General features: G+C 42.6%; 1 protein-coding gene across 3 annotated transcripts in view; it reads right to left on the bottom strand.

Moving 5' to 3' along the window:
• FUT8 (fucosyltransferase 8) overlaps positions 1 to 23,284 on the bottom strand; it is a 128,930-nt gene that overhangs the window by 35,576 nt on the left and 70,070 nt on the right. For all 3 annotated transcript variants that reach the window (XM_068161589.1, XM_068161591.1, XM_068161590.1), the window contains 4 exons: positions 20,865 to 20,980; positions 20,560 to 20,725; positions 9,477 to 9,591; positions 3,518 to 3,755 (listed from right to left, as the gene is read on the bottom strand). In XM_068161589.1, coding sequence (XP_068017690.1) covers positions 3,518 to 3,755; positions 9,477 to 9,591; positions 20,560 to 20,725; positions 20,865 to 20,980 — 635 coding nt within the window. The remainder of the gene's footprint in view (positions 1 to 3,517; positions 3,756 to 9,476; positions 9,592 to 20,559; positions 20,726 to 20,864; positions 20,981 to 23,284) is intronic.

Here is a 23,284-nt window from a genome sequence, read left to right as displayed (position 1 = left end):
GGTTTAAATAACCTTGTCATGAAGCAAAGTTTACTCTATTACCTATGCAGGTCGGCAAATTACACGGAACTAATTCTTTAGGAGGATACACAATCTTCTGACTTGTGGGTCTACTGCTGTAATTTACCCTGATATCTTGCTGCAAGTGTTCACTTGTGTGAGTATTTTTGAAATATGATTAAGAATGAACTTCATTACTAAAAAACCCACCTAAGCAGCACGGTAAATACACTACAGTATCACACAGTATCACTTAGGTTGGAAAGGACCTCGAGGATCATCGAGTCCAACCTATCAACACAGACCCCATGACTAGACCATGGCACCAAGTGCCGCGTCCAATCTCCTCTTGAAGAGGAGAAACATTTTGTTTATGAGAAAAGGAAATTCACACCTGTGCATTCTGGTTGGTTTAATTCGAAAATCTACAAAGTCCCATGCTGATTGTAGAAGTTAGAACAAAATTAAAGGTGTGGTTTGCAACCAAAGTTCATTCAACCACAGTCAAGAATTTCAGACTTCTTTGTCCGTGTAAAGGCACAGGGATTAAAAAAAAGGAAAAGGAAATCAAAATCTATAAACTTAGAAAGATATAAAATACAAGACAGCAAGACAGAATGTCCTTTAAATTTACTGGCAAATGAGTAACCAGTGAAGATTCCTACTGAAGCTAGTAGCAGAAATCATCTGTCAGGGTCATTCTCCTTCAGGGCTGACAGCACCACAGAGGACTGGCGTTTAACGCCATGCAGGCTAACAAGAGACTCTTTCACACCTCAATGGCTGCTCTCTCTAGAATATCAAATCTCACATTAGTGGCACTCATTAAGTTTAAAAAAGTTTGATCCCACAGAGCTGATGTCACACATTCAGCCTTCACACTGATTTGAAAACAACCACCACAGGGAGTGAGTGGTTCCTTTAAGGAACATTATTTGTACTTCATCAGCAAGAGCCCACATTGCCAGGAGCCACCATCTAATGGAACCGAATTTTCTGACAACACATATTCTTTTTAGGCCATGTGTGCCTAAGTGCTCCAGAACACTGTTTCACAGGTTATTATGCTAAATGCAAGGCTCACCATACTGCCTGTGACTAGATTCTGGTGCTACATAAGACAGCTTGCCCAGAACCATGCCCAGATGGTGGTTTCATTTCATTAGGGTAACATGAATAAAACTTCATCTAAAGTTTTCAATGTCAGTTTTCCATTTCTAAGAATTGATGTTTGAACTGTCCAGTGCACCAGGCAATTCTCCCTTGGCTACATAAGCCCAGGGCACAGTTGCTCACTAAATTGCTCATCAGCCAGGTAATAAGGATCTCCAAGACCTACTGGATCCAACATGAATAAGAAATGTTACTGATTCTCTGGAAAAACACAAATGAAACATACAGCACCACCACACTGCTCTCAAAACACCAGCAAACTGTAGTATCCAACACAACTCACAGGAATTTTCAGTAGAGACTTAAAGTAACTATAAAGCCATCACTCCAATTAGTACAATTAAAGATACAAACACTTTCACTGTATGTAACTAGACATTCCTGCAAGGCATCAGTTCTGCCTAGAACAGGCTTGAGCACTACAGAATTTAAGTCACTCTAGAAGGAGAGCTGAAACCTGAGACCCATCTCAGAACAATTTGTCCCTATCTGGAAGTAGAGATGGGACACAGCCACATGTACCACCATTTCCAAACCAGAAACATAGTGAAGGAACAAACCATTTACATTTTTCTTCTCAGCACTTATGTCAATTTCCAAGTGCAGTGACCAGTTCAGAGCTCTCCTGAAAGACAGCATAACCCTGTACATGTCAGAAAGGAAGGAAGGGGAATATTTCTTGTGACTCTAGGACACGGGGTGCAGTCTCTGATAAGTCTGAGAAAACTGAATGCTGCTAGAATGTCTCAGCAGTGCATTGTCCCTTACTGATTAATGCATCCACACAATTACCTGCTGAACACCCCTACACAAGTTTTAAGAAATGCAAATCATGACTGCTGCTCCAAGTATGTCCTTCAGGACACGCTGGAAGGAAATTCTTGGTTCTGTTTGTCAGTCCATAGGCACAACTAACATGAATAATGAAGGATAAGTCCTTCTTATCTGTTTTTAAGCAGAGAAGAACTGAGGAAAAATTCCCTTCTGAGGTAAGATTAATGTGTCACATGCCAACAGGCAAAGCTTGCATCAGTGCTGATCAACAAAACAGCTATAGCCTGCAAAGTGGCACAGTATCTCCCTTACTGTCCCAGTGTAATTGTTTTTGTCCAGAGCTCAGTGCATTCACTACCCTTTATGGGCTTATCTACTCGTCCAGTAATTATTATGTGGGCTATGACTGTCAGTAACACATAATACCATTAAAAGTAACACTCCACTTCTCTCTAACCCAATTGTTTAACTCTTTTCCCCAAGAATCTCCTTTTATCAATGAAGGCATCTCACTACATTTACCTAGTCTAGGATAAGAACAGTCTGTTGTATTCTTCTTCATGAACTGTATCTTCCCTTCAACTATTTCAATACTTAAAAACTCCCACTGCAATTCCTGTCAGACTCAGAAAAAATAAGCAAGCCTAACCAAAGGGAAGTCAATAAAGTCTGCTTTAAAAAGCTGGCAATTGTACACAAAAGTTATCTAAGCTGAAATTCAGTTTAAAAAAAGATAAAGTCTTCCTAGAGTTTATCATAACTTGAGAGCAAATAAAGTTATCACCTGGCCAGCCATCTCCAGCGGTGCTGTGTAACTACTCAGTTTTGGGAAATACCCAAACATGTTTTAAACATATTGAAAATGTTTTAAATGTGTAGAAAAACCTCTAAGCCTGTGCAGATGTTAGTAACTCCTCCAGATGCTGGTGGTGAGAACTCAGTTAGATGAATGCTGTTTACTGTGAGACAAAGCTGCCTGATTCTCCAAACACAGATGCCCATCTAGTTATCCTAGCAGGACTGCTCAGCCCAGTGTAAGAAGGGAGCAACTGACTGACACACAAATAAAAGGCTGTCTGACTTTCCCACTGCTTTTACTTTGAGCCTGAACTTCAAGTCAGCTCAATTTACATTAAAACCGTTTCAATGATTTAATTTTTTTTGTCAGGTGGTGAATGATTACTGGATATCATTTCCTTTGAGTTTCTTTTGCTCTGTATTTGAAACATCCTTCACTGTTTTGAAGTTTATCCACAACAGCTCTATTCAATACTCTCTTCTGATAAAAACTGGGTTCCTATCTGGCACATAGCACAGTGGCTGACTGCTGAAGGATTGTAACTTAAATTTGAAATGTAAACGTATCTCTGCCAAAGCACAGAGATACCTTAGTAAAGGTTGTGATTTTTTGCAATACAATGTACAAATAAGATGGAACAGAGGCTTCTGTACAGAACTGCAGTCGCAGTCATTAGGCTCCACATAACATTAAAGAAAGAGGTATCAAAACAGGTCTGTGTAATTCAATCTATGAAAGCAAAGATAAAAGTTTTGAGCCATGAATCCTCACCTGACCAGTGCCCAGTGGTGGCACCCGACCTGTCGGTACACGTCTCACTGACAGGCCTGAACACGGTCTCCCAGCCTCCGGTGGCGTAGCGCCAGTTCTGAGACTCCAGGATGAGCGTCCGCTGTGTGCCGTAGGCAATCATGAAGCAGTAGACTACATGATGGAGCTGACAGCCATAGCCACAGCCTTTGTTGATATTACAGACTAGTTTCTTGGCCTTGCTGCAGTCCTTCGGGTTCTGCAAGGATGGACAAAAAAGCGAAGCTGAAGAGATCTACACAAAGGCACACTTTGCTCTGAAAAGCTGACAAATGTCATAAATCACACAAGCCATCCTGCTACAACACATCTCACGTTAAAATGGATGAGCAAGCTCCAGCTCCATGAAAATTTGATGTGAAATCTTCCCTGCGAACATGAACAGTTATTGAGCATACTTCACTGTCCTAATGTAAAATAGAAGGCCTTCAAGATTTTAAATTACTTTCTCATTTGTAAATCTGTCAGAGTAAGCTAACGTTTGGACTCAGAGTTCACATTTCATCAACATGATTCAGTGTTGGAATGCTTTTTCCTTTGGCATCTTCCCAAGTACCTCGAGTACTGTGTCCAGTTCTGGGCCCCTCAGTTTAGGAAGGAGGTTGACTTGCTGGAACGAGTCCAGAGAGGAGCAACAAAGTTGGTGAGGGGTTTGGAACACAGCCCTATGAGGAAAGACTGAGGGAGCTGGGGTTGCTCAGCCTGGAGAAGAGGAGACTCAGGGGTGACCTTTTCACTCTCTACAACTACCTGAAGGGAAGTTGTAGACAGGCAGATGATGGTCACTTCTCCCAAGCAGCCAGTACCAGAACAAGAGGACACAGTCTCAGGCTGCGCCAGGGGACATTCAGGTTGGATGTTAGGAAGAAGTTCTACACAGAAAGAGCGATTGCCCATTGGAATGGGCTGCCCAAAGAGGTGGTGGAGTCGCCGTCATTGAAGGTGTTTAGGAGGAGACTTGATGGGGTGCTTGGTGCCACGGGTTAGCTGTTTGGGTGGGTTGGATTGGTTGATGGGTTGGATGTGATGATCTTGAAGGTCTCTTCCAACCTGGTTTGGTTTATTCTAATAAAGGTTTATTCTAATAAAATCTGTTGGTTCTCTTCCAGTGCACATGCATGTGAACCAACTAAAGACACCTGCCTACGGGACAGAAAAAACAACATAAATGCTTGTTCATGGGCTACTTCCCAGACCAAATGACCATGTACCCAGTACAGAAAGCACCCTTCCTGAGCAGACTGATCCAGACTGTATTTTAATCAGCATGCCACAATCCTAGAGGCAACAACAAAGGAAGCAAACGTCTACACTATTTCAACGCTATGTTTAGATGCACAACCTATTTTTAGCTATGTGGATGACACAACAACAGAGTTTTTCTTTCTCTAAAACATAGCACTGTGCTGTGCAAATCCTCACATACATGCCCCTAGACAAAGCTCTGCATTCCAGAAAGGTTCTTCACAAAAACTCTAAGATGCAAAGTCGCCTTTCATTTCAGCTGCGAGAATACTGATATTTGTGTGTCAACATAAATTCCATTCCTCTCACATCTAACCATTATTTAATCAAATTTTCTGCAAATTGGTAACAAATCAGGTCTTTCCAAAGACCAACAGTCACTGTTTGGTGCCAGTTCCTGAAGCCACCATTTTCTCCTTACACATTACAACCCCATATATTACAACCAGGTCCTCCATGTGGCTTGCTGTGAAGGCGTGTAGCAAAGCCTCCACTGCTCTCTTTTTGGCATTGTATGCACAGTAATACACAAGGTATTGCCATACAAGTGCTCTCATGGGTGGGTGTCCCATTGCTGCTAACTTCAGAGTCCATAAATAGAGGCTGGCTTCACTTCAGATTTTTGCTACTGAAAACTGCTATTAACAATCAAATCACTTGGTTTAAAAAGATACAATGAAGTGAAGGTAACAGCAATCAGAAATTGCCTTCAGAAGCCTTTGTAGATCTGTCTTGAAAATCTAGTTTGTTCCTTCATGTTCCCTCTCCTGCCCCTTCACCTCCTCTCAACTCAAAATTCTTTGGAGACATGAACAAATAACCAAACCATTATATTTACATAGCTGTAGCTGGGACTTCTACCTTTTACAGTCCAAGCCTTAATTTGTGGGTGTAAAAACCAAAGTACTACTCCTAAGACAAAACTAAAGGATTGCCCTTTAAAAGGCATTTAATAACATAGTTCCAGCTATTTGCCTTACACTTGGTTTGGTCATGAGGGAAGATCAATGCTTAAGAGCTGTATCTGAACAGTTTTGGAAGGGTAGGAATCAAACTGAGTACTGCAATGAATATTTCAGCAAACAGCTGAATATACTTCTATTGAGACGTTTTACATGTCCCGCTTCTAAAGAAAGCACACAAACAGGAAGAACAGAGGTCAAGGAGGTCATAAAGCATGTTACTAATAGTGTTACAGTTTGAGCTGGGTGCCCCCCTGCAATGCTTACTTCCTGTGTCCAGAAGTCCAGCCCAGAGGGGCGAACACGGGAAATTATGTAGTATTTCCTACCACAATCCTTTGCACCACTATAAGATCCAGTGCGGAGTCTAGCACGCTCTCTTTTCTTCCTCCTCCGTCAGCCGGTAACTGGGGGAGATGTCTCCTGGCTTTGGGCCTGGCTAGGCCCAAGGCCACAGTGGTGGGGATGGACAGTCTCAGATCTGGCCAGCTGAGACTAGCCTAGCAGGGGGAGGGGGAAGGAGGAGCCCTGGGGGTCTTGGGTGTACCCTCAGGTGGGGATGGGATCTTTCTGGGTCTGTTTTGGGATCTTTCTTTGTCACTATGCTTTTGCTTTTCTGTAAATGTTCACTGCTTTCTATTTAAACTTTCCATCGCTTTTGCAATCCGTTTGTCTGAGTGTTTATTGTAGCCTAGCAGTGGGGAAGGGGGCTACCTCAACCTAGCATACAGTGTCTTCCCATTTTTTTTCCACACAGTAAAAATTGTTATTGAATCTACTTCATCTGTACTTATTTTGAAATGGATTGTCTGAGCATCATTAGAAAACAATGACAGCTAACATTTTCTGTACTTTCTATAACCCTCACATCACTGTGTTCTCTGGAGATGAAAGCACTGAAATGCTGACATGTTTGAAAATGCTACACTTTGGTAAGGTCTGCCCTTTTAAATTGGCCAAATTTCACCTAGAAGCTTATTGCCAATATAAAAATCGAGCAGGATGTACTTTGACACTCTAACTGCTTCCTGATATTGATATAATGCACCTGCTTGGGTTTTACCATTCCTTGGAGAATTAACTAGAAAGTACATATAACAATATTAGCTTGTGACTTAAACAGAAAGCTAAACTCATTTCTTCATGACTGGGTGATTTTATTTTTTTCCCCCCAAATTGCTATACTCACATTTAAAGACAGTGATGTATTTGAGCTTAAATGATTTATTAAGAACTTCAAAAGGAGAGATACTTAATCTATTGCAGTTCCAACTGGGATTTCCTGCAAAAGGTGAAATTAACAACCCATCAAAGAGGAAAAAGGATGACTATTACATTGGATGCCCCAGAAGAGTTTGTGTGTTCCTAAAGCCAGAACTGCTAACCAAAGCTAACCATGAACACATGCAGTTCATAAAGGATAACAAAAGTCAATTTCAAAGCCAGTGAAGGTTGACACATTTTTCCTCCTGGCTTCAAGTCACAAATAAGTATTGTAAACCTCTGACTGGACTGAGCAGTACTTGCTATTCTCACCCCTAGCTACACTGCTCATCAGACTCATAGCCAATGGAGCTGTTTACATAATAAAGGGGGTTGGCAGGGACTTCCAGGATTGTCAAGCCCTGGAACATAATGGCCATACAACTGCATTAAAAGCTGACCAACCAAATAAAAAGCACACAAACAGCAACAAAAAATCCCAACCAAGCACACAAGACATGCTTCACTATACAGAAAAATTAGAATTCTGCCTATGAATGCTGCAACTGAAAATAGTAACAACTTTTCACAAGTGTAAGATGGTTAAAATTATCCATTTCTGTGGAAGAAAATGTAGCATGTCATGCAAAAGAGAAGGGGATGTTTATAATTGTCTAAATGGAGTCATGGTCTTTCATCATGAATAATCTGGGCAGATGCTGTGGCTTTCACAAAAATCATTGTTTCCACTTGAACTGATGCAGTTAGACTCTCCAGTAAAGGCAATACACCACCACTTCATACACGTCAGAACTGGAAGATCCCAGCTCCTGCTTCTCTCAAGAAGCTTTACAGTCCTTCAGGCTGCAAATGACCTCTTCTGCCCAGGTTACAGGATAAGCAGTAGGTCCAGGTCTTTGTATCTCCCTCGCTCTCCTGTATTAGGTGACAACCTGGGTAATGAGGTGTGCAGACCACGTGAGTGTAGCAGAGCTATCAAAGTCTGGCTGACATCTCCTTTACCAATGGAGCAGGAAATCACCTGTTACACTGCAGACCTACAAAACTGATGAGAGAAACACTAGTGTTTAGCATTGGATTTAATTAACGTTTGCTGCTTTGCTTGTTTGAAGGAACGCCCTTGGTTGGCTTCTTTCAAATAACTGACTTTCTCTCCCTTAACACATAAAATTGCTCCCTTGCATCCATTTAAAAACTGTTTTAACTGAGACATGCCAGACAGGGAGCACTAGCCTTTAAATACAATTATTTAGAAGGCATTTTTTGTACCTACAGTTCACCAAAGAAATGCTGCCACTATAAATCTTTACAGTATCACAGTATCACCAAGGCTGGAAGAGACCTCAAAGATCATCAAGTCCAACCTGTCACCACAGACCTCATGACTAGACCATGGCACCAAGTGCCACATCCAATCCCCTCTTGAACACCTCCAGGGACGGTGACTCCACCACCTCCCTGGGCAGCCTGTTCCAATGACGAACAACTCTCTCCGCGAAGAACTTTCTCCTCATCTCCAGCCTAAACTTCCCCTGGTGCAGCTTGAGACTGTGTCTCTTGTTCTGGTGCTGGCTGCCTGGGAGAAGAGACCAACCCCTTCCTGGCTACAACCACCTTTCAGGTAGTTGTAGAGAGCAATGAGGTCACCCCTGGAGAACCCCAACAAGACTGAAGCAAGTTCTGCGCTGTTATGACTGATGACCCCAAACACTCGACTTCGTTAAATTCAACCTTACACGTAATTCTACATAAGCAGAACAGCATAAGTGGTATACTGAAGTATGTCTTCTCCAAAAAAGACCAGGCTGTCATTCCCTATTGAAGTTCTCTGAGACACTCAAGGTTCTGTACAGTTCTGTATACCACATCCCTTTCTTAGTAGACAGAAATCTTCACTTGTGTAGTCTGCAGACTTTAAGATATAAGATTCAGGTATCTGATGCTCCTCCATGTGACTTTCCTCTTCAAGTCTTACACTTGTGATATCCTTTCTGACACTAAGGGTCTAGAACTGTTTGTCATTGAGGCACGTGAACGCTTTAAATACTGGTGAGCACTCAAACTGTATTTTCACACAATTAGCTGTGGTAACTCCAAGACCTTGTTACCTAGTGCTATTAATGGACTGTACATGTGCACATGCATTAAATGTTGTCTTAAAGCAAAATTCAATGCAGATGAGCATCAAAGATAACACCGTGTGTATGAACCAGTACTGTAAAAGTCTTCTAGTAAATGTCAAAATAAAATACAAACAGAACAAAAACCCCACCAAACCATACCTTAAAGTATTTGCTTGAAATACTATCATTCCTATATACATAGAAAATATTGCTTGGAAAAAGCCACTCTAATTGCCTTTGTATATGATTTGCCCATATACAAGCATTCACTTAAAACTTTCAGGTAATTGTTCTGTTACAAGGATACAGCCGAGTGCTATAGATACATCAATAAAATGTGCCTTGATGTAAAAGCTCTACTCTTACCTGTAGGTAAGTTATTCTCCTCTGCACCAAATCTGTTAGATCTTTGGCCTCTTTTTCTCGCCAATCTCCTGCTCCATCTGTTTGACTGAGGTAGTACAAGTCGGTCATTATTGACCTGTAAACAACAGAAAACAGTCTTACTAAAACAGAGGATAAAATCAAAGACAAGATCTCAATTATGGCCTCAAAAGCAGTTTCTTCATGCCACTTCCTACTCCACAATCTGAATAGCAGCCAAGAAAGACTGTGTTCTCCATTTTATCCATGAGTAATGACAGTATTAAATTAGAGATGGGTTAGGAAGCCCCTTTGTCCTGCTAGAAAGCATTTGTTCCTGATAGCTGCTAAAGGAAACTGAGGAATAGCTCCATGCTAGACCAAGGGCAACGAAGTTGGTGAGGGGCTTGGAACACAAGCCCTATGAGGAGAGGCTGAGGGAGCTGGGGCTGCTTAGCCTGGAGAAGAGGAGACTCAGGGGTGACCTTATTGCTGTCTACAGCTACCTGACGGGGGGTTGTAGGCAGGCAGAGGTTGGTCTCTTCTCCCAGGCAGCCAGCACCAGAACAAGAGGACACAGTCTCAGGCTGCGCCAGGGGAAGTTCAGGCTGGAGGTCAGGAGGAAGTTTTACACAGAGAGAGTGATTGCCCATTGGAATGGACTGCCCAGGGAGGTGGTGGAATCGCCATCACTGGAGGTGTTTAGGAGGAGACTTGACAGGGTGCTTGGTGCCATGGGTTAGTTGATCAGGTGGTGTTGGATGATAGGTTGGACGCGATGATCTTGAAGGTCTCTTCCAACCTGGTTTATTCTATTCTATTCTATTCCAGTTTAAGATGAAGTGATTTCTACAACAGTGCATTTTAACAGGAGCAGCTATGTAGCCTCCCACAAGCATCTTACTATGCTTGTAGAGATTACAATACTATAAATGTCTTTAGCACAGGCACAACAGTAACCCCTCTGTTAGCTGAAAATAACTACAGAATTTTGTCACACAGTTTAGTAAACATTTTCTATGGCATGGAGCTACTTCTGACTCTGGAAGATCTGCAAGTTCTGCTTGCTTAGAATGGATGCATGCTACTAGTAGTCAAATGGGGGGAAATGAACTAAAAATGCCAAACTCAGGGCCATTTTAAAAGTTTAAACCACAAAACGTGAATTTTGAGGAACTATCAACTATTAAATTGAGGTTATCCAATACTCTGAGAGATGCTCTTCCTAGGGTTGTCACATTTCAGTGGCCAAATAAGAGGACAAGAATCCTTGACACAAGAAGTAAAAAATGCTGTATAACATTTGTTTGCCAAAATTATCCCCTAATTTGGCAAAAAAACATCCCAAGCAGTACCAACTCAGGACAATGTATTTTAAGAATCTGTGGCTTGTGGGAAGAAATCGACAGGTTGGACTCGATGATCTTTGAGGTCCCTTCTAACCTTAGGAATACTGAATAAAACCTTTATTAGAATAAACCTTTATTAGAATAAACCAAACCAGGTTGGAAGAGACCTTCAAGATCATCGTGTCCAACCCATCAACCAATCCAACCCACCCAAACAACTAACCCATGGCACCAAGCACCCCATCAAGTCTCCTCCTGAACACCTTCAATGACGGCGACTCCACCACCTCCCCGGGCAGCCCATTCCATAATGCAATCACTCTCCCTGTATAGAACTTCTTCCTAACATCCAACCTGAACCTCCCCTGGCGCAGCCTGAGACTGTGTCCTCTTGTTCTGGTACTGGCTGCCTGGGAGAAGAGACCATCATCCCCCTGTCTACAACCTCCCTTCAGGTAGTTGTAGAGAATGATAAGGTCACCCCTGAGTCTCCTCTTCTCCAGGCTAAGCAGCCCCAGCTCCCTCAGTCTTTCCTCATAGGGCTTGTGTTCCAAACCCCTCACCAACTTTGTTGCTCTTCTCTGGACTCGTTCCAGCAAGTCAACCTCCTTCCTAAACTGAGGGGCCCAGAACTGGACACAGGACTCAAGGTGTGGCCTTACCAGTGCAGTGTACAGGGGCAGAATGACCTCCCTGCTCCTGCTGGCCACACTGTTCTTAATGCAGGCCAGGATGCCATTGGCCCTCTTGGCTGCCTGAGCACACTGCAGGCTCATATTCAGCCTACCATCAACCAGCACCCCCAGGTCCCTCTCTGCCTGGCTGCTCTCCAGCCACTCTGACCCCAGCCTGTAGCACTGCATGGGGTTGTTGTGGCCAATGTGCAGAACCCGGCACTTGGATGTGTTCAATCTCATGCCCTTGGACTCTGCCCATCTGTCCAGCCTGTCGAGGTCCCTCTGCAGAGCCTCTCTATGCTCCAGCAGATCAACTCCTGACCCCAGCTTGGTGTCGTCTGCAAACTTACTGATGATGGACTCAATGCCCTCATCCAGATCATCAATAAAGATGTTAAAGAGCACAGGGCCCAGCACTGATCCTTGGGGCACACCACTAGTGACTGGCTGCCAGGTCTACTACAGGTAAATTGTTCAAAATACTTGCAAAACATTACTAACTACTCTACAAGTAATGGGTACCCCAATTCAGAACCAGTAATTTCAGGTTGGCTTTGTAGGCAGAGCATATTCAGAGTTGCTAAAACATTTCTCCATAACAATGCTAAATTTCTAGGCTTGAACCACTTTTCTTAACTCTTCCACCTGAATTTCAGATGTGGCAATTCATTGTCTGAAATTCTTGATAAGCTGCAAGTTTGATCACTGGGAAGAGATACAACAGAACAAAGGCAGAGAAATTTATGAGGTGACAAAAAGGAGCATGAGCAGAAAAGGAAAGTATCTTCTATGAACCTTTGAAGTGGTCCTGTCAGAGAAGTAACACAAGGCAGCACTTGTTAGTACTGAAGCCACAAACATAATTAGCTAAGGCTGTCCCTTAGCTTAGCAAGTGAAAGAGAAGCAGTAAATACATCTCTAGAAGGTAACTATTTCCAGTGACACAATATTTAAGCAGTAAATATTGAGATAAACCAAATCAGGACAGAGCTATCTTTATCAGCAAAGTTATCAGACAACCTTCTCACTAATAAATGGATTTATGGATCTGTATCTTTCCATTCTCACCCTCATTCCAGTGGGTAACAGTGACACACAACCTACTATATCATCTACTGTTGCTTTATTAAACATTCCACCCAAACTGTCCAGCAGCAGTCTTGTTCACCTTTTGTCAATCGATTTGAAGGATCATATTTACATTCTAATCTCTAACTATATAAACTGTATTTTGTTTTATAAGATAACTGAGCTTGAAACACTCTACTCTGGCTTTGTATGAAAAATAAGCCATTTAATGTATCATGAAGTAACTACCTTCTAATCACTAACTATTAAAGACATAATACTTAAAAGTAATGCACAAGCACAGTTTAGGGACAATCAGAACAGAGTTAGTGATGCACTAGACCTAATACAATGGATTCTATACAAACAGCTGAACAGATAAAGAGCCTTCTCCTCCTAAAGCAGCATTTTTCCTATTTATAGACAGCATTACAAGCTAGTAGTGCCCACCCAGCCAGCACCCCACAGCCTCTGGTTCACTCCTACCCCCTTTGGGGTGGGGTGTAGAAAACACAACAAAGGGCTCCAGGGTGGAGACAAAGGGCAGGGAGGGCTCAGCCACTCCTATGGCCACGAGGAACAGACAGGCTCGGCTTGGGGAAGCAGAATCAGTTTCATCGAAACAACATCACGACCGTTTTGCCAACTGCATCAACTGACCAGCGCAGGCTCCCCTCACAGCCACCTACACGCACAGCCACCTGTCCGGGCATGGGGTTCTCCCTGGGCTCAAGGGAAAGGGCTGCTCCGGTGTGCCCTCCCCCTACACTTCCTCACTGACCTCCACATCCCCACGTACTCTGTGTTACTCCCTCTGCACTCCAAAACAAAAGAACCACCAAAACAGAAGAACCCGCCCAGCAGTTTCTCCCCTCCTCAACACCTTATTGCAGAGGCCCAGATGGGCCAGCGGCAGGGCTGCCTTGGAGCCCAGGGAGCTTCTGCAAGCTTCCCACAGGAGCCCACCAAGCACAAACTCAACACAGCACGTTACAAAAGAGCACACATGAGTTTTAGGGGGAGTTTAAAATGTGCCTTTCCTCTTATTCAGGATGCAACCATACTGTATGTTTAAAGAAAGAGGACAAAATTCAGGTCTACACATTAAAAATAAAACTATTAAAAACCCTTCTCTCTCATTAAAAGCAGCCTCCCTTCAGGTAGTTGTAGAGAGTAACGGGGTCTCCCCTGAGCCTCCTCTTCTCCAGGCTGGGCAACCCCAGCTCCCTCAGCCTCTCCTCATAGGGCTTGTGCTCCAGACCCCTCATCAGCTTTGTTGCCCCTCTCTGGACATGCTTCAGCAGTTCAACATCTCTTCTAGACTGAGGGGCCCAGAACTGGACACAGCGCTCGAGGTGTGGCCTAACCAGTGAATTTTTCTTCCCTTCTTTTTGTAGATGGAAGGTTCATTGTAATTGGACATGGCACTTGGTGCCATGGTCTAGTCATGAGGTCTGTGGTGACAGGTTGGAGTCGATGATCCTCGAGGTCTCTTCCAACCTTGGCGATACTGTGATACTGTAATACTGTAACCACAGCCACACTGAGCAATTTCCAAATGCTTTCACTGGCAATTAGAAAGTCTTTCTTGTTCTTGTGATGAACTTCATCAATACACTCTCCTTTTAATTTATAGAAATACATTTCTGTTCAAATATAGGCACAAAAAAAAAGTGAAAATGCAACACTTACCAGAATAACAAGCAAACAAAAACCCCCCACACTCTTAGCACTTGTTTGGGGTGTTGTTTATTTGTTTGTTTTCCTATTAAAAAAAAATCTAAAAATCTGTTGTCCAGATTCTGGGGTGATAGAATCATAGAATTGTTAGGGTTGGAAAGGACCACAAGCATCATCCAGTTCCAACCCCCCTGCCATGGGCAGGGACACTTCACACTAGAGCAGGTCGCTCAGAGCCACGTCCAGCCTGGCCTTAAAAACTTCCAGGGATGAGGCTTCTACCACCTCCCCGGGCAACCTGTGCCAGAGTCTCACCACCATCATGATGAAAAACTTCTTCCTAACATTACCCCTAGTCCTATCATTACCTGACATTAAAGATTCCCTCACCAGCTTTCCTGTAGGCCCCCTTAAGATTCTAGAAGGGCACAATAAGGTCTCCTCAGAGCCTTCTCCAGACTGAACAGCCCCAATTCTCTCCAACCCATCTGTCTCCATAGGAGAGGAGCTCCAGCCCTCTGGTCATCCTGGTGGCCCTTCTCTGGACACACTCCAGCACATCCAGATCTTTTGCCTCAGCAGTGCCACTAGGAGGAGGAGGAGGATCTGCTCCATGATCTTACCAGGCACAGAGGTGAGACTGCCTGGTCTATAGTTCCCTAGGTCATATCCCACTTTCCCTTCTTGGAAATGGGAGTTATGTTTCCCCTTTTCAAGTCACCGGGGACTTCCCCAGACTGCCACGACTTTTAGAATATAATAGAGTGGTTTAGCAACCTCATCCGCCAGTTCCCTCAGCACCTGTGGGTGTATCCTATTGGGTCCCATGGACTTGAACACTTTCAGGTTCTTCAGATGGTCATGAACCTGATCTTCATTCACAATGGGCAATTCCTTCCTCCAGTCCCTGCCATTGCCTGGAGCCCTTGCCAGTGAAGACTGAGGTAAAGAAGTTGTTGAGAACCTCAGCCTTCTCCGTATCACTCATCACCATTTCACCTATTTTACTGACCATGGTGACCACGGCAAAGCAAAGGCAGTAGGTAGTGGAACACTGGAAGAGGCTGCCCAGGGAGGTGGTTAAGGCCCCATCCTTGGAGCTATTCAAGGTGATGCTCAACGGGGCTCTGGGCAACCTGATCTGACTGAAGATGCCCTTGCTTTCTGCTGGACTAGATGACATTTAGAAGTCCCTTCCAACCCAGACCATTCTATGATAATCATCCTTATAAACTAAATACAACTTTCCATTATTTTTGAGGCAAGAGGAATGATGAGGGAGCCCTGGAACAGCCTAAGGAGAAGCAGCTTTGCTCACTACAAACCGTATAGATTATTGTCAAATAATGGGTGGAAGATTTTATGAATTCCTGCGAGAGTTTGCAAACAGTATCCACAATATTTTTGTTAAAAAAAAAAATAGTAAATACTACTCTTACAAAACTCTGCAGTAAACCAGGAACTGAAACATTCACAGAAATTACAATAAGGTAGTGCAATGTTAACACACTTGCAGTCACACAGACCTCCTTTCTTTGGTTGCTACTGCTGGGAAATGTACATTTTTCAGGTTTCCATCTGCTAGGTTCTCGAGTGCGACAGGCCATCATAATGGTTTATTAATACAGATTTAAGAGCAACACAGACTAATTAACAGCGAAGACCAGAGTCAAGCTCCATGTGAGAGCTAAGAAGTAGATGGACTGGTGATCCACAGGCCCGAGAGAGCAAAATGCAGACAGAAGATGAGCCTGCCTAGGAGCACTGGAGGCTACTGTGGGCGATGAAATGGCAGAAGGAACTTCACAGTGGCACTTCAGACACTCAAAACATGAAACCTGATCTTTCACTGTGTCACTAACCAGCAATATCAATTTGTGGTTGTTATCTTTGTTTCATATCTTATAAGTGCTTTGCTCCTGGAAAGCAGATGGGAGTACAGAATCTGGCTGTAAGTTTAATCTGCATTTGATTGTCACAAATAAATAGGGGAGGGCAGGCATTTTTAACACATTTTTGAAGATCAGTCTAGACACTGATTCCAGCCATATGTCCAAATTACATTTAAACTTTATAGAAACTTTACATTAAAAGATGAGAAAGAAAAAAGAAATCTAAGAAAAATACAGCAATTTTATGTTCCACCAAATTAAAAGGAAACAACGTGAAAACATGCCTGAAACACCAAGCACCAAACCTTGGCCAGCCCTGAAGACAGCTGCTCCCCAGCTGAGAGGACTGACACTACCTCAGTGACATCCACTTGCAAAAACTGTAATGCCCACATATGAAACAACTGTGACCACTAGGGGACTGATCTGTTCTTCTTTGATAACTCTATCAAAAAGCACTTCCACTGTTAAAATGAAGTTTCTCTCAATAACCTTTGTCCCTACGGCAGCTACAAGAATACAATTACATATTCCACAATGCAGGAAACTGCATTGGGCCACATTGCTTCTTAAGCAGAATCAGTAGTGAAGTACCCGACATACACACCTGCCAAGGATGGCATTCTCTGACAGAAAAATCAGCACACCCCCTAGGACACAGCCAAGAAATAGTGACTAAGGCATCCAACAAGAGAATAACTACCATATCAATAGTGGCCCAAGAGGGCCAAGGGCATCCTGGCCTGCATCAAAAATAGTGTGGCCAGCAGGAGCAGGGAAGTCATTGTGCCCCTGCATTGGTTAGGCCACACCTTGAGTCCTGTGTCCAGTTCTGGGCCCCTCAGTTTAAGAAGGACATCGAAACACTTGAACGTGTCCAGAGAAGGGCAACAAGGCTGGGGAGAGGCCTTGAACACAAGCCCTATGAGGAGAGGCTGAGGGAACTGGGATTGTTTAGCCTGGAGAAGAGGAGGCTCAGGGGTGACCTCATTGCCCTCTACAACTACCTGAAAGGTGGTTGTAGCCAGGAAGGGGTTGGTCTCTTCTCCCAGGCAGCCAGCACCAGAACAAGGGGACACAGTCTCAAGCTGCGCCAGGGGAGGTTTAGACTCGAGGTGAGGAGAAAGTTCTTCACCGAGCGAGTCATTCGTCATTGGAATGTGCTGCCCAGGGAGGTGGTGGAGTCGCCATCCCTGGAGGTGTTCAAGAGGAGATTGGACGTGGCACTTGGTGCCATGGTCTAGTCATGGGGTCTGTGTTGATAGGTTGGACTCAATGATCCTCCAGGTCTCTTCCAACCTTAGTCATACTGTGATACTGTATCAGCACTAAGATTTGGAAAAAGCCCACTAATTCTACTTATCCAGAGGCACAGAAATTGTCTTTAGGTTTATAATCACTTTAAAAGCAACACAACAAGCTTTCCTCACAAACAGCCCAAAATAAGCATTACCACTTTCCTTACATAGCTACCTCATCATGTGATCACCACCCACCCCCCTTTGTCTGCTTTCCCACCTGAGGGCATCACAAACTTCTTGAAGTACTTATAATTAGCACTGATCTTTCTAATCCAAATATTAATTATAGCATATGTTAAAATACAAATAATGTTTATGTCTGTACAAATACTAATAGAGCTTCACATGCAGAATTCCACTTATCTAAAACACATAAATACTATAAAAAGGCATTTGGCAACTTAAACCCTTTATGGAAAAAAACAAAACCAACAAACACAAAACCAAACACCACAGCAGAAAATCCACAACAAAACACACCAAGAAGTTGTGATTCTCAGAGTGAAAAAGAGCATCTGATTTGCTCACTCTGAACTTCTGTTGTGTTTCTTTTAGGAGGAGATAGACTGTGGAGAGAGAAAAGGAGACTGCTCCCTCCCTGGGAAGCTCCTGTGTATCCCAAGGGAAAAGAGGACCCTGGATACAGCAGTTCATCAGGGGCCAAAGGGTGTGCATGCAAGGAGGTGGGAGCTTTCCTAAAACTCACAGAGCTAGCCTGAGAGATTAAAGGGAAAGAGCAGCCTGACTCAAGGTGAAAAAACAAACTTCCTCAGGACTAGAGTAAAAAGAAGAGCATTCTGGCAACACAAGATAAATTCATTGCCCAAATCCAATGCTGTAAATACACCAAGGACAAATGCCAAATGTTGTAGAAAATGTTTTGTATCTGTTTTCTGTTATGCAATCACTTTGAATTTCTGAGAAAAAACAACAACTGTATCTTATTTTAACAAAACCTTGTTTCTGGCTCTTTGGTTTTAGCTTAAACTAGTTCAGTCTTCTTTGGGAACCTCACCACACAGGAAGGTCTACAGAGATCTACTACCAAGGCACAACAGATTCCAGGACATTCTGCTTCTGAAAACCACTGTGTCAGTCTACAGAGTACTTTTATTCTACAATGAAATTTTAAGTAAAGAAAGTAAAAAGAGCAGCTGTGATTTCTAGCATCATATACAAACCTCTTCCACTACCACAGTGGTTTCAGACTGCCACAGTGGGATTTATCAGCATGAGGAAAACCTTTACTTTAAGGGTGAAGGAGCACTGGAAGAGGCTGCTCAGAGAGGTTGTGGAGTCTCCTTTTCTAGAGCATTCCTACGTCACCTGCCCTAGGTGATCCTGCTTCAGTAAGTGTGTTGGATACAAGAGGTCACTTCCAACCCCTACCATTCCATGATTCTCATAACTCCCAGAGGCATACAGCGTAGACTTCTATTATTCAAAGCAAAAGAGTGTGCAATTCTAGCATGGGTTTCTACTAATCCTGAAGCACAGAGAGATGTGAAGATATGGCTTCATCATGGGAGGCAGGGACATCAAAACCTTCTGGCATGCTATACACAACATTATCCAAAGCCCCACCGTAGCCACTGCCTGATGTGATCCTGGCTATATAGAGCTGGAACGTGTACACAAGTGGGTTTATTCCCATGACAGACATCAGGAAGTTTGGCATTAGACTACTTAATCCAGTTTAGGCACAGGGCGTTTAAAAGGTACATGAGGAATCCATGATCTGGAGTCCAAGAAACCCAAATGGAAATAACTTCTCTGGAGAACAAGTGTTTCTGAGTGGAGGGAACTGTCCAGGGAAGTGGCAGCCTCCCTGTCACTTGACTGCCTAGCTGAAGATCTCAAGTCTTTTGGAAAATTCTGTCCCAGCCAGGCACTACTTGCATGTCAGTCAACATAACTGTACTCAGTAGAGAAATAACTGGATGAAATGTAATGGCTTATCTTTAAAAGACAATAGCTCTCAATAATTGAATAGTCCCTTCTCACTTTAAAGCACATCAATCTGAGACACTGAGCTATGAAATAGTGAGCTATGAAATTACACAATTTTATGAATTATATTATTTGCCCACATTAATATTAAATTTGTATTATTTGTAAACTAGGTTTTAAATAGTGTTTACATTGTTTCCAAAGAACTGAAAAGTCCCCTTTTTCCTTTTACTTCAGTATTAAGTTTCAAGGGCTCATGATTTACTCCTGGTGTTCACACATGCAGATCTCACCTTTTGTCCAAAAGAGATACTTTTTAAAGGTAGTATATTTAGTTAGTTCAACTATTTTCTTATGACTGTTTACTAATGAGACACAAATTGCTATTGCAATCTTGTTGGGAGCAGAGTTATAAATAGAATAAACTTACAGACAGATTTTACTGAATGTTTAATACTTCCTGGATTATTTCTGTTCAGCATGAACAAAACTCATGCAGAGCCTCTCAGCGCAATACAAAAGGAACTTCAACAAAGGGGAGGCCACAAGATCAGCCACAACTGAAAATGCAATTCCAACACATCTCTGAAAACATCATAATGGCAGTGGAATTAAATGTCATTTCTGTCTGAAATATTCTGTTACATTCTAATTACAACATAGTGACTTTTCAGAAAAACAGTTAGTCCTAAAATTAAGGTATTACCCAATTTTAAAGGAATTCCACTTACACAACATCCCAACAGTCAACATAACTTATATCCCAGTGTTCATGAAAAGCACAGTGAGATAAATAAAACAAAGTTTTAATGTTTTATTAATGGTTTTGTTCTATGTACAAATATGCACATAGGTGCAGAAATAGACAGATGCAGCTGAAAAGCTGCAACTGGCACCCAGGAGCCAGGTCTTCTGATTAAAACAAAAAAAAAGGAAGAAGATTTATCAGGTTAAAGGGTAATACTCTAAGCTGTAGTGACATAAGATTGATATATACTTCATGTCCCATGAAATAAAAGTAGTAATTTTACATTCATGCCTCAGACATGGTATTTTAGCCCACAGAACAACAATTTATACTAAGAGACTCTAAAGTAGCATATCAGTAGCTTACTCAAATTAATCCATAACCCTTACAGTTTATATTTAGAATGAGTTAATACAAGTACCTTTCCTGATGACCCAGATCAGACAGAAATTCATCAATGCGTCTTTGTAGTTCACTGCCTTCTAGATTTTTCAACTTCTTCAGTTCACTCTGGAGGAAAAACCAAAGTTCCTTAGCCCCATTTTCAATCCTCCTCCTCAGTATTTCATGGTCTTTTCCAAGGCCTCCTATTAAAATAAATAAATAAATCAATCAATCATAAAAGCATCAGCACCTGCAGCTGAATTATTTGCTAAGAAACCAAGACATTTGTGACATGGAACAACAAAACTTGTTTTAGAAGTAAAAGAAAACTTATCTACCAACCATCTCCTGTCCGCTTCTTATAGTTTTCTATCTGTTCTTTGGCCTTTAAAAGTTGCTCCTCTAAAGCATGTACCTTTCCTGCAGCTGGCCCCTGATCAATGGGACCATCTGGTATCCTAGGATATAAAAAAATAAAGAAATTATATGATCTAGAAATAGAATCATTATTTGATCAATTATTTGCATTAACAATTCAGCTCTCCACTCATTTCTACTCCATACTGTAGTGTTGATAAGCCTTCTTGGCATTTTCTTAAAATCAAAACAAACCCAAATATATTAATGTAAATAAAGATTTAAAACCTCAATCCCGTAGAAGCAAAACCAGCATGTAATACAGCTGCAGCACTCAAGTTCAATTTGGTTGTTTGCAAGAGTTCCACTCACGGGGAAGACCAATCTGAGGCTCTGCCAGTGAAAACAGAACTTGCAGCACCTTAACACAGACCATTTAATGGACTGACTGGCACACAAGCAAAGCCCAGTTAAGGCATGTACCTTCATGAGACAAGATCTGGCTACATGTTATATCCACACATGAAATACACTCTGGTCTTGAATGTTTGCCATGTATTCTTAGATGAGCAGAGCTCCAGCACTGGAACACCACTACCAATACAAGTCTATACCTGGGGCTGCTGGTTGATGGTAGGATGAACATGAGCCTGCAGTGTGCCCAGACGGCCAGGAGGGCCAATGGCATCCTGGCCTGCATTAAGAACAGTGTGGCCAGCAGGAGCAGGGAGGTCATTCTGCCCCTGTACACTGCACTGGTTAGGCCACACCTCAAGTACTGTGGTCCAGTTCTGGGCCCCTCAGTTTAGGAAGGATGTTGAGTTGCTGGAATGAGTCCAGAGAAGGACAACGAAGTTAGTGAGGGGCTTAGAACACAAGCCCTATGAGGAAAGACTGAGGGAGCTGGGGTTGCTCAGCCTGGAGAAGAGGAGACTCAGGGGTGACCTTATTGCTCTCTACCTGATGGGGGGTTGTCAACAGGCAGAGGCTGGTCTCTTCTCCCAGGCAGCCAGCACCAGAACACAAGGACACAGTCTCAGGCTGCGCCAGGGGAAGTTCAGGCTGGAGGTCAGGAGGAAGTTTTACACAGAGAGAGTGATTGCCCATTGGAATGGGCTGCCTGGGGAGGTGGTGGAGTCGCCGTCACTGCAGGTGTTCAGGAGGAGACTTGACAGGGTGCTTGGTTGCATGGGTTAGTTGATTAGGTGGTGTTGGATGATAGGTTGGACGCGATGATCTTGGAGGTCTCTTCCAACCTGGTTTATTCTATTCTATTCTATATGGGCACAAGACGATTTCAGTGTATTTTCTGGACTCAGAACAAGATCCTAGCTTTGAAGTTTTTTAATGATAATTCTGGTCTTCTAAATTGCTGGTCACCTAAAACAACACCAGCAACTGCAACACCCAGGGATATTATGTCTGATATGTGAAAAGCATGGAAATATGTGTCCTGAAATCTAGGAGCTATAAATCAGCCCCGTGGGCATTGCTGAGGTTTGCTCATCATCTCAACTGGAATCCACATATTCATAAACAGAAATTATTAAAAAGTACAGAAATTAGATACCATCTTATATTTGCCTCACAAATGAAAAATTAATGCAGGAGGAAAAAAAAAATCCCCTTTCATCTCTACAGAAATGACAGTTCTGGTAGATTCAAGGGTTAAAACCAATTCCATCTTTTATGAGATTCTTGTAAGAGCTTACCCTGGGAAAAAAAAAATAAATAAAAGAGAAAAAAAAGAGGAAGCAGATGTGTAATAAAAAATCTGAAGAACTGTAAAGAATACAGAATTCTTCATTAGCAATGGAATAGGAGCATAAAAATAAAGGGATATTCTCTTCACGTGCACAGACTCAAAGTTACGAGGCGCCACAGGGGAAGACCCCCCTGCCAGGTGAAAGATGCCTCTAGCATAGAGAAAACAGTGGTTAGAGGCAGTATCTTAAGCCTGACCCAGCAATAGCAGCATTCCAAACAGCCTCTTTTACTTTAGCTCTACATTAATTTTACTGTCTCTCAGATCTGGATAATTAAATACCAATAAAAATTTAGGAACTGATGAACAGTCCATTTTCCCTGGAACATCTGAAGGGAATAAATACCAACTGTAAGCACCAGAAAGGTGCATCAGAGGAAAGATAGTATTTAAGCCCTTTTTTCAGAGGTGATGGGGAGAGGTGGAAGAGGAAGCTACATAGCCTGACAGAAGTGTAGTGAAAAATTCTCCACTCTTCAAGCTCCCTATTGAAAGCAAAGGAAGGACATTAAATTATTGCTATCATGGTAAAAAAAATAAAATAATTATCAATAGCTGCTCATAGATCTGCTCTTTTATGCACCAAGAGAATAAGTACGACAGAATTGAGGAAAATAGAATCTCAACCATGAGTACTCCC

The sequence above is a fragment of the Melanerpes formicivorus genome, unplaced genomic scaffold (assembly GCF_026170545.1).
Source record: "Melanerpes formicivorus ecotype bairdi unplaced genomic scaffold, bMelFor1.0.p_v2 SCAF_58, whole genome shotgun sequence".
Lineage (NCBI taxonomy): Eukaryota > Metazoa > Chordata > Aves > Piciformes > Picidae > Melanerpes > Melanerpes formicivorus.
This window is presented reverse-complemented; position numbering and strand designations above follow the sequence as displayed.